Raw genomic sequence first — 12,862 nt, forward strand, 5'->3', positions numbered from 1 at the left:
AAGTAGTTAATGAGAACAATATTAATGCAGAAAAATAGGTAAAAGCCAAGTTTTTAAAATTTATTTTATTGGAGTATAGTTGATTTACAGTGCTGTGGCCAAGTTTTTAAGAAGGACAGGAAATACATTGTATGAAAGCTTATCAAATATTAAGAACAACTACAGCTCTGAGAAACTTAGTGCTATTAGCAAACCAAATGCAGTAATTTATAAAAAAAAGAAAACATAATGTACAATTTGAATTTTCACAGGAATGTAAGGTTGAACACTAGAATATCTATTAATAAAATTTAGCACTTTAACAGATTGAAGAATAAAAAAGAACACCTAAATTGATGCAGAAAAATCATTTGATATGATTTAATAATCACTAATGATTAAGAACTCAGAGCAAACTAGTAACAGGAGGAACTTTTCTAACCTAATAAGGAGTATTAGGTTACATAAACCATACAGCAAAAAAACAAAAACAAAAACATACTTAATAGATGTTTACCCCAGCAGTCAAAGTAAATGTGAAAACACAAAGATTGTGGAGCTCTCTAATACAAGGAAGAATACAGGTTCATCAGAAATAAAAATATTTGTTTTTTGGACTTAAAATATGAAAGGAATTTGCCCAAAAAAGTAAAGTAATGGATAGCACCCCACATAGCAAACTTTTTTAAATGCAAAAATATTTACCACATGTGTGTTTCTTGTATTGGCTCTCAGGGAACAGATGTAAAAATTTAAATGCCACTTCATAAAGACACTCATAGAGGGGACTAGATTGGGGAAGTACATATATTATTTTAGTTATGCTACCAGTGTAAAATTGAAAGCAAAAGTAAAACAGTCCTTTCCTGACAGAATGTGCAATTCCATGCCTTCAGATCATCTGAAAGGTAGAGAACAGAAAGCTGCCGCCACCGAATTGACATAGACAAGAAAAACAAAAACCCACAGCTGTCTAATTGCTTTCCCTATGCATATATTTCTTTATGTTGATTGGCATAAGGAAAAGGCAACAGGACAGCGAGCTGCCTACTCTGCCCCTCTGTTTGTGGCTGCAATTGCAATGCTGAAGATAGAATGTTTTGGAAAGGGCCAGAGATAGAAGTCATGTAGGAACAATATCAGGAGGACCGCTCACAGCACGTCTCTGTACTACAGTGTGGTGTAGTGGAGAGCACTGTGTGGAGTGTGAAATGTGACATGTAGAGTCGAAAGACTGGTATGAGCCCTGGCACCAGAACTTAGGGACTCCATATTCTTGGACGAGTATCTTATCCCCTCTTGGCCACAACTGATGCTGAAAAAGGCACCTTTTAATATTTTGAAATGGAAAAAATAATCATACCTATTTATCTGGGGCTTTTATGATGACAAAATGAGATGATCTATATGAAGGCATGGAAAACGTTAAATTAAAAACTCCTAGACTTAATTATTATCTCCCAGCGTTAATGAAGAACACTTGAGCAAATGCCTCTATGCCTGGAGCCTAGGATTTGTTTTTCTTTAAAAGTTGCTAAAATGCTCCTGAAAACGTCTGCCATCTATGCTCTCACCTTGACTAACATCATGGAGATAAGTGGAGAAAAATAAGGGGGCAGAGAAATGCCCTAGCAGGAGACCCTTCTCTTGGGATAAAAAGACACAACAATGGATTTGTTTTGATTTTCAGGTTCTTCAAGAAGCCAATCAGCAATACAAGTGTATTGATTCTTATTACCACACCCAAGATAACTCTTTACTCTTGGTCTTTCATAATCCAATGAATTTGCAACGTCTGCACTGTGAACATTGGAACATTGCTCTTCACTCTAATGTTGGATTCAGGTAACCAACTTAGATAGTTTGGTTAGTTAGTTGTCTTAGCTTAGTTTGCTAGTTACCTAGTTTTTAGTTCTTATAGCCTAAGCTGGGTGGTTAAACTTGATAAAAACATTTGTGTGATACTATAGATTCAATTCAGCTCACCAAGTTGAATGTGTGTGCCAGGCACTGTGATAGGCGTTGAAACTATCTCCCCAAGGAAGACAGATGTCATTCCCTATCCCATTGAATCTAGTGGGGATATTACTAAATTACATTTGATTCATTTAGACTCCAATAAAACAGCCTCTGAAAGATTTAAAGTAGGAACTACAAAACATGACATTCTGCATGCTGGTTTGTGGTAACTCCACTTGATCTAGGGAAGACTCAAAAGTAGGGCAGCTGAGTGGCACATGCAGCCAGGTTCCCAGCAAACTGACGCCTCTAGGAATCAGCGATTTTTTTTTCTTCCCAGATCCTTATTCCATTGCTAACTTAAAATTTTGCTTTCTCTCCTTATTAATAATGAGAACTTTTCATTATTTTTCAATACTGGTTAATGTATATTCAGTATTTATTATTTGTATAGAATTGTTTTAGTCCTAAGGGATACAGAAAGATAGGACGAACATGGTCCTATAGAATAATTGGGGAAATAGGTTGTGTGCATACATATATGCATACATGGGAACACACATTTTAAAGTCATGAGACGATTTTTCAAAATTAAGGCACACAACAGATGTACCAAGCTAATATCTTAAACTGTGCTTTTCTTTGTTTTGTTTCTCATTCCAGTAATTATATTTTTCATTTCTCTGCCGACTAGGACTTCCAATACAATTTTGAGAACATCCTTGTCTTGCTCTAGGTTTTGAATATTCATCTATTAAGTATGTTTTTGCTTTTGTTTTTCTGCTGTAGGGTTTATGTAAATACTCCTTATTAGGTTAGAAAAGTTCTTCCTGTTACTAGTTTGATCTGAGTTCTTAATCATAAGTAACTATTAAATCATATCAAATGATTTTTCTACATCAATTTAGGTGTTCTTTTTTATTCGTTAAAGTGCTAAATTTTATTAATCGATATCCTAGTGTTCAACCTTATTCCTGTGAAAATCCAATTTGTCCATTATGTTATCTTTTTTTTAATAAATTACTGCATTAGGTTTGCTAATAGATTATTTACAATATTTGGACCTGTATTCGTGGGTAAGACTCAGCTATAATTTCCCTTTCTTTAAACGTTCTTGTCTGGCTTTCGTATTGGGATTTTATTAGCCTCGTAAATTAATGGGTGGATGTTCTCCTTTTTCATTTCTATTTTTTGATTTTCTGATTGAGTTGGTGCAAGACTAAGATATATGTTCCTTTGGCATGTGGTAAAACTTCCAAATAAGAACATCTGGACTTGGGATGATGTTTAATTACTGATACAACTTCTGTCATGGTTATTAGACTCTTTGGGATTTCTATTTATTTATTTATTTATTTTAACATCTTTATTGGCGTATAATTGCTTTACAATGGTGTGTTAGTTTCTGCTTTATAACAAAGTGAATCAGCTATACACATAGATATATCCCCATATCTCCTCCCTTTGGCGTCTCCCTTCCACACTCCCTACCCCACCCCTCTAGGTGGTCACAAAGCACCGAGCTGATCTCCCTGTGCTATGCGGCTGCTTCCCACTAGCTATCTATTTTACGTTTGGTAGTGTATATATGTCAATGCCACTCTCTCACTTCGTCTCAGCTTACCCTTCCCCCTCCCTTTGTCCTCAAGTCCATTATCTACATTTGAGTTTTTGTTCCTGTCCTGCCTCTACGTTCTTCAGAACCTCTTTATTTTTTTTAGATTCCATATATATGTGTTAGCATATGGTATTTGTTTTTCTCTTTCTGACTTACTTCACTCTGTATGACTGACTCTAGGTCCATCCACCTCACTACAAATAACTCAATTTTGTTTCTTTTTATGGCTGAGTAATATTCCATTGTATATACGTGCCACATCTTCTTTATCCATTCGTCTGTTGATGGACACTTAGGTTGTTTCCATGTCCTGGCTATTGTAAATAGAGCTCCAATGAACATTTTGGTACATGACTCTTTTTGAATTATGGTTTTCTCAGGGTATATGCCCAGTAGTGGGATTGCTGGGTCGTATGGTAGTTCTATTTTTAGTTTTTTAAGGAACCTCCATACTGTTCTCCATAGTGGCTGTATCAATTTACATTCCCACCAACAGTGCAAGAGGGTTTCCTTTTCTCCACACCCTCTCCAGCATTTATTGTTTCTAGATTTTTTGATGATGGCCATTCTGACTGGTGTGAGATGATATCTCATTGTAGTCTTCATTTACATTTCTCTAATGATTAGTGATGTTGAGCATTCTTTCATGTGTTTGTTGGCAATCTGTATATCTTCTTTGGAGAAATGTCTGTTTGGGTCTTCTGCCCATTTTCGGATTGGGTTGTTTGTTTTTTTCATATTGAGCTGCATGAGCTACTTGTAAATTTTGGAGATTAATCCTTTTGTCAGTTGCTTCATTTGCACATATTTTCTCCCATTCTGAGGGTTGTCTTTTCATCTTGTTTCTGCTTTCCTTTGCTGTGCAAAAGCTTTTAAGTTTCAAAGGTCCCATTTGTTTATTTTTAGTTCCATTTCTCTAGGAGGTGGGTCAAAAAGGATCTTGCTGTGATTTATGTCATAGAGTGTTCTGCCTATGTTTTCCTCTAAGAGTTTGATAGTGTCTGGCCTTACATTTAGGTCTTTAATCCATTTTGAGTTTATTTTTGTGTATGGTGTTAGGGAGTGATCTAATCTCATACTTTTACATGTAGCTGTCCAGTTTTCCCAGCACCACTTATTGAATAGGCTGTCTTTTCTTCATTGTATATTCTTGCCTCCTTTATCAAACATAAGGTGACTGTATGTGCATGGGTTTCTCTCTGGGCTTTCTAGCCTGTTCCATTGATCTATATTTGTTTTTGTGCCAGTACCATACTGTCTTGATTACTGCAGCCTTGTAGTACAGCCTGAAGTCTGGGAGCCTGATTCCTCCAGCTCCATTTTACTTTCTCAAGATTGCTTTGGCTATTCAGGGTCTTTTGTGTCTCCAAGCAAATTGTGATATTTTTTCTTCTAGTTCTGTGAAAAATGCCATTGATAGTTTGATAGGGATTGCATTGACTCTGTAGATTGCTTTGGGTAGTGCAGTCATTTTCACAATGTTGATTCTTCCAATCCAAGAACATGGTATATCTCTCCATCTGTTTGTATCATCTTTACTTTCTTTCATTAGTGTCTTATAGTTTTCTGCTATAGGTATTTTGTCTCCTTAGGTAGGTTTATTCCTAGGTATTTTGTTCTTTTTGTTGCAGTGGTACATGGGAGCATTTGCTTAATTTCTCTTTCAGATTTTTCATCATTAGTGTATACGAATGCAAGAGATTTCTGTGCAATAATTTTGTACCCTGCTACTTTACCATATTCATTGCTTAGCTCTAGTAGTTTTCTGGTAGCATCTTTAGGATGCTGTATGTATAGTATCATGTCCTCTGCAAACAGTGACAGCTTTACTTCTTTTCCAATTTGGATTCCTTTTATTTCATTTTCTTCTCTGATTCCTGTGGCTAAAACTTCCAAACTATGAATAATAGTGGTGAGAGTGAGCAACCTTGTTCCTAATCTTAGTGGAAATGGTTTCAGTTTTTTACCATTGAGAACAATGTTGGCTGTGGGTTTGTCATATATGGCCTTTATTATGTTGATGTAAGTTCCCTCTATGACTACTTTCTGGAGAGTTTTTTATCATAAATGGGTGTTGAATTTTGTCGAAAGCTTTTTCTGCATCTATTGAGATTATTATATGGTTTTCGTCTTTCAATTTGTTAATATGGTGTATCACATTGATTGATTTGCATATATTAAAGAATCCTTGCATTCCTCGGACAAACCCCACTTGATCATCGTGTATGATCCTTTTAATGTGCTGCTGGATTCTGTTTGCTAGTATTTTGTTGAGGATTTTTGCATCTATGTTCAACAGTGATATTGGCCTGTAGTTTTCTTTTTTTGTAACATCTTTGTCTGATTTTGGTATCAGCGTGATGGTGGTCTTGTAGAATGAGTTTGGGAGTGTTCCTCCTTCTGCTATATTTTGGAAGAGTTTGAGAAGGATAGGTGTTAGCTCTTCTCTAAATATTTGATAGAATTCGCCTGCGAAGCCATCTGGTCCTGAGCTTTTGTTTGTTAGAAGATTTTTAATCACAGTTTCAATTTCAGTGCTTCTGATCCGTCTGTTTATATTTTCTATTTCTTCCTGGTTCAGTCTCAGAAGGTTGTGCTTTTCTAAGAATTGGTCCATTTCTTCCAGGTTGTCCATTTTATTGCCATATAGGTGCTTGTAGTAATCTCTCATGATCCTTTGTATTTCTGCAGTGTCAGTTGTTACTTCTCCTTTTTCATTTCTAATTCTGTTGATTCTTCCTCTTTTTCTTGATGAGTCTGGCTAATGGTTTATCATGTTTATCTTCTCAAAGAACGAGCTTTTAGTATTATTGATCTTTGTTATTGTTTTCTTCATCTCTTTTTCATTTATTTCTGATCTGATAGTTATGATTTCTTTCCTTCTGCTAAGTTTAGGGTTTTTTTGTTCTTCTCTCTCTAATTACTTTAGGTGTAAGTTTAGGTTGTTTATTTGAGGTGTTTCTTGTTTCTTGAGGTAGGATTGTATTGCTATAAACTTCCCTTTTAGAACTGCTTTTGCTGCACCCCATAGGTTTTGGGTCATCATGTTTTCATTGTCCTTTGTTCCTAGGTATTTTTTGATTTCATCTTTGATTTCTTCAGTGATCTCCTGCTTATTTTGTTTAGCCTCCATGTGTTTGTATTTTTTACATTTTTTTTCCTGTAATTGATATCTAGTCTCATAGCGTTGTGGTCGGAAAAGATATGTGATATGATTTCAGTTTTCATAAATTTACCAAGGCTTGATTTGTGACCCAAGATATGATCTATCCTGGAGAATGGTCCATGAGCTCTTGAGAAGAAAGTGTGTTTTGTTGTTTTTGGATGTAATGTCCTATAAATATCAATTAAGTCCATCTTGTTTAAGGTGTCATTTAAAGCTTGTGTTTCCTTATTTGTTTTCATTTTGGTTGATCTGTCCATTGGTGAAAGTGGGGTGTTAAAGTCCCCTACTATGATTGTGCTACTGTCAAATTCCTCTTTTATGGCTGTTAGCATTTGCCTTATGTATTGAGGTGCTGCTATGTTGGGTGCATAAATATTTACAATTGTTATATCTTCTTCTTGGATAGATCCCTTGATCATTATGTAGTGTCCTTCTTTGTCTCTTGTAATAGTCCTTATGTTAAAGTGTATTTTTTCTTATATGAGAATTGCTAGTCCACCTTTCTTTTGATTTCCATTTGCATGGAATATCTTTTTCCATCCCCTCACTTTCAGTCTATATGTTTCATTAGGTCTGAAGTGGGTCTCTTGTAGACAGCATATATACAGGTCTTGTTTTTGTATCCATTCAGCCAGTCTGTGTCTTTTGGTTGGTGCATTTAATCCATTTACATTTAAGGTAATTATCAATATGTATGTTCCTATTACCATTTTCATACTTGTTTTGTTTTGTTTATGTAGGACTTTTCCTTCTCTTGTGATTCCCGCCTAGAGAAGTTCCTTTAGCATTTGTTGTAAAGCTGGTTTGGTGGTGCTGAATTCTCTTAGGTTTTGCTTGTCTGAAAAGGTTTTAATTTCTCTGTGCAATCTGAATGAGATCCTTGCTGGGTAGAGTCATCTTGGTTGTTGGTTTTTCCCTTTCATCACTTTAGATAAGTCCTGCCACTCCCTTCTGACTTTCAGAGTTTCTGCTGTAAGATCAGCTCTTAACCTTATAAGGATTCCTTTGTATATTATTTGTTGTTTTTCTCTTGCTGCTTTTAATATTTTTTCTTTGTATTTAATTTTTGATTATTTGATTAATATGTGTCTTGGCATGTTTCTCCTTGTATTTATCCTGTATGGGACTCTCTGCACTTCCTGGACTTGATTGACTATTTCCTTTCCCATATTAAGGAAGTTTTTAACTATGGTCTCTTCAAATATTTTCTCAGTCCCTTTCTTTTTCCTCTTCTGGGACCCCTATAATTCAAATGTTGGTGCGTTTAATGTTGTCCAGAGGTCTCTCAGACTGTCCTCCATTCTTTTCATTCTTTTTTCTTTATTCTGCTCTGTGGCAATTATTTCCACTCTTTTATCTTCCAGGGCACTTATCTGTTCTTCTGCCTCAGTTATTCTGCTATTGATTCCTTCTAGAGAAATTTTGATTTCATTTATTGTGGTGTTCATCATTGTTTGTTTGCTCTTTAGTTCTTCTGGGTCCTTGTTAAATGGTTCTTGTATTTTCTCCATTCTGTTTCCAAGATTTTGGATCATCTTTACTCTCATTACTCTGAATTCTTTTTCAGGTAGACTGCCTATCTCCTGTTCATTTGTTTGATCTGGTGGGTTTTTACTTTGCTCCTTCATCTGCTGTGTATTTCTCTGTCTTCTCATTTTTCTTAACTTACTGCGTTTGGGGTCTCCTTTTTGCAGGCTGCACGTTTGTAGTTCCTGTTGTTTTTGGTGTCTGACCCCAGTGGCTAAGGTTGGTTCAGTGGGTTGTGTAGGCTTCGTTGTGGAGGGGACTAGTGCCTGTGTTCTGGTGGATGAAGTTGAATCTTGTCTTTTTGGTGGGCAGGACCACATCTGGTGGTGTGTTTTGGGGTGTCTGTGAACTCAGTATGATTTTAGGAGGCATCTCTGCTAATGGGTGGGGTTCCCATCTTGCTAGTTGTTTGGCATGGGATGTCCAACACTGGAGTTTGCTGGTCATTGATTGAAGCTGGGTCTTAGCATTGAGACGGAGATCTCTGGGAGAGCTCTCGCTGATTGGTATTATGTGGGGCCAGGAGGCCTCTGGTGGACCAATGTCCTGAACTTGGCTCTCACACCTCAGAGGGTCAGGCCTGACACCTGGTCGGAGCACCAAGACCCTGTGAGCCACACGTCTGGAGTGCCTTCAGAGTTGGAGATGCTGGCCTGCAGTGTCTCTCCTTCTGTGCTGCACATTAGAATCACCTGCTTCTTCCTTGTTTTGCCCCAAAGGTAGTGTTCCACAGAGAAAAACAATAGCCTTGAAAACAGCCACAGCTCTGAGATGGCTTTTTTTTCCTTTGTGCTTAGTCGGGTTTCCCTTGCTCACAGGGAGCCACATGCAGAGGCATTGCATCCGGCTCTTCCGACCAGAGTTCCTAGTGCGGACTGGCTGCCACCAACACTTCAGCTCAGGCGAGCCATGTGCAGAAGTGAGGCAAAGGACACTGCATCCAAGATGGCAGCCAGGGACTGTGTCTTACCATTAAATTTGTAAACACACATTTTTACTTCAGGATTAATCCCTTTCCTTCCTTTTGTTAGATTCAATTTTCTTAGCTCATTCTTAGCATGTGATTTGTAAAAGTCATACATTCTATTTATTTTCTTCTAGAAGTTACACTTATCCTTTTAAATCACATATTTAAACATTTTTATATAATAGCTAGGGTTAAAGAATATTAATATCATTTCACAGAAAATGTTAAAATCTTTAACATATTTTCACTTACTCCCATCAAATCTCTCCTACCTCCGATTTAGAAATTGCCTAAAAATTTTATTTCCAATTGTAAAGTAATATTTTTTAATCATAAATAAGTGGCATAAATAGTTGCCTACATTTAATTGTAAATTTTATTATTTCTCAACTCTTACTTATATCCCATACTGTCTTGGATGTTTTTTCTTAATGCAGCTGGAAGACATTTGTGAGTAATTCTTTCAGAAAGTATCTGTGGGTGGCAAGTTTCCTGAATCATTGCATGCTGAAATATTCCTTATTTTGTTATCTCATTTGAAATATATATATCCGTGTTCTCTCATCACAGATCAGTAGTAATGATTCTGGATTTTGTTTGAAATGCAGACTTACTGAAAGGTCCTGAGCATAAGAGAGACATGATATGACTTAAGGATGAAACGGATCTTCCTACTTGCTCTCTCTAGAATAGACTACAAGGGGTCGAATGTAGGAACAAGGAGACTTGTTGGGAGTCTGTGGAAGCAATCCTAGCAAAAGGTGGTAGTGACAGACCAGGACGGTAGTGGTAAAGGGAGTGAGAAGTGATCAGATTCTGAATGTATTTTAAATATGTTTTAAAAAATCATTTGGATTTCCTGACAGATTGGAAGAAGAACATGAGAAACAAGAGTAGTCAAAGATAACTTCAGGGTATTTGACCTATTTAACTCAACCTGATGACAAGTGCAGACTTGCCATCAGCTAAGAGGCCAAAGGGCTTGATGAGCAGTTTGGAGTGGAAGATCAGGAGTTTGATTTGGGGCATGTTGAGTTTGAGATATCTTTTACCTTCCAAATGAAGATGTTGTGTAACCATAATTCATAGTCTACAATTTTCAGTTTATTTCTTTCTCTTTTTTTAGGCAAATAAGGTATTTTATTATTAAAATTTTTTATTATTTTTCACTTAATTTTTATTGTAGTATAGTTGCTTTACCATGTTTTGTTAGTTTCTGCTGTACAGCAAAATGAATCAGCTATACATACAACATCCCCTCTTTTTTGGATTTCCTTCCCATTTAGGTCACCACAGTGCATTAAGTAGAGTTCCCTGTGCTATATAGTATGTTCTCATTAGTTGTCTATTTTATACCTAGCATCAATAGTGTATATGTGTCAACCCCAATCTCCCAGATCCTCCCACCCCACCCCTTTCTCCCTTGGTATCCATACATTTGTTCTCTATGTCTGTGTCTCTATTTCTGCTTTGCAAATAAGATCATCTATACCATTTTTCTAAATTCCATATATATGCATTAATATGATATTTGTTTTTCTGACTTACTTTGGTCTGTATGACACTCTCTAGGTCTATCAACATCTCTATAAATGACCAGTTTTGTTCCTTTTTATGGCTGAGTAATATTCCATTGTATATATGTACCACATCTTCTTCATCCATTTCTCTGTTGATGGACATTTAGGCTGCTTCCATGTCCTGGCTATTGTAAATAGTGCTGCAGTGAACACTGGGGTACATGTGTCTTTTCAAAGTATGGTTTTCTCTGGATATATGCCCAGGAGTGGGATTGCTGGATCATATGGTTACTCTATTTTTAGTTTTTTAAGGAAACTCCATACTGTTCCCCATAGTGGCTGTACCAATTTACATTCCCACAAACAGTGCTGGAGAGTTCCCTTTTTTCCACACCCTCTCCAGCATTTATTATTTGTAGACTTTTTGATGATGGTCATTCTGACTGGTATGAGGTGAAACCTAATTGTAGTTTTGATTTGCATTTCTCTAGTAATTAACAACATTGAGCATTTTTTTCATGTGCCTATTGGCCATCTGTATGTCTTCATTGGAGAATGACTATTTAGATTTTCTGTGCATTTTTTGATTGGGTTGTTTGTTTGTTTTTTTTATTGAGCTGTATGTGTTGTTTGTATATTTTGGAACTCAATCTCTTCTCTATCACATAGTTTGCAAATATTTTCTCCCATTCCATAGGTTATCTTTTCATTTTGTTTATGGTTTCCTTTGTTGTGCAAAAGCTTTTAAGTTTAATTAGGAGCCATTTGTTTATTTTTGTTTTTATTTCCATTATTCTAGGAGACAAATCCAAAAAAATATTGCTGCAGTTTATATCAAAGAGTGTTCTGCCTATGTTTTCCGCTAAGCTTTTTATAGTGTCTGGCCTTACATTTAGGTCTTTAATCCATTTTGAGTTTATTTTTGTGTAGGTGTTAGGGAGTGTTCTAATTTCATTCTTTTACATGTAACTGTCCAGTTTTCCCAGCACCACTTATTGAAGAGACTATCTTTTCTCCATTGTTTTGTATATTCTTGCCTCCTTTGCCATAGATTTTAATTGCCCATAAGTGTGTGGTTTTATTTCTGGGCTTTCTATCCTGTTCCATTTGTCTATGTTTCTGTTTTTTGTGCCAGTACCATACAGTTTTGATGACTGTGGTTTTGTAGTATAGTCTGAGTCTGTAGTATAGATTCCTCCAGCTCCATTCTTCTTTTTCAAGATTGCTTTGGCTATTCAGGGTCTTTTGTATTTCCATACAAATTTTAAAAATTTTGTTCTAGTTCTGTGAAAAATGCCATTGGACATTTGATAGGGGTTGCATTGGATCTATAGATAGCCTTGGTTAGTATGGTCATTTTAACCATATTGATTCTTCCAATCCAAGAACACAGTATATCTTTCCATCTGTTTGTGTCCTCTTCAGTTTCTTTCATCAGTGTCTTATAGTTTTTGGAGTATAGGTTTTTTGCCTCCTTAGATAGGTTTATTCCTAGGTATTTTATTCTTTTTGATGCAATAGTAAGTGGGATTGTTTACTTAATTTCTCTTTCTGCTATTTCATTTTTAGTGTATAGAAGTGCAACAGATTTCTGTGTATTAATTTTGTATCCTACAACTTTACCAAATTAACTGATGAGGTCTAGTAGTTTTCTGGTAGTATCTTTAGGATTTTCTATGTATAGTACCATGTCATGTGCAAACCATGACAGTTTTACTACTTCTTTTCCAATTTGCATTTCTTTTCTTTAAAAGAGATCAAGAATTAAAGAAAATAATGAAGCAACTTGAGTATAGAATTCATCTAGCTTTATTTTTTCAAAACTTTTATCCTCACTTTCATACAATTTGACAGTAACTAATCTTTATTGTCAAACCTAAATATTTCAACTTTTTTCCCTAGCAACAACTTTCTTTGGACATTCATATATTGTAAGTGTACATAACATTTAGTTAAAATAATTACAATAATCTGTATAAATAGAATAAATGGATTTGGGAGCGAATATTCCTGAATCCTGGTAAGCAATAAGATGCTGATGTATACATAAATGCACAAGCAGCTTAAGGTGTAGTATTTAGGATGTGGGTATTCAAGGGCCAGTAAGTTTTATAGCAAGAGTGCAG

General features: G+C 35.9%; 1 protein-coding gene across 1 annotated transcript in view; it reads left to right on the forward strand.

Annotated features, from left to right (window-relative positions):
* Positions 1 to 12,862, forward strand: part of SPAG17 (sperm associated antigen 17) — a 220,331-nt gene that overhangs the window by 102,264 nt on the left and 105,205 nt on the right. Inside the window, exon 18 of the mRNA XM_022583945.3 lies at positions 1,670 to 1,824. Within this exon, the coding sequence (XP_022439653.3) occupies positions 1,670 to 1,824 (155 nt within the window). The remainder of the gene's footprint in view (positions 1 to 1,669; positions 1,825 to 12,862) is intronic.

The sequence above is a fragment of the Delphinapterus leucas genome, chromosome 1 (genome assembly GCF_059928025.1).
Source record: "Delphinapterus leucas isolate spDelLeu-1000000601 "Yukka" chromosome 1, BTC_Dleu_Yukka2, whole genome shotgun sequence".
NCBI classification, from domain to species: Eukaryota; Metazoa; Chordata; class Mammalia; order Artiodactyla; family Monodontidae; genus Delphinapterus; species Delphinapterus leucas.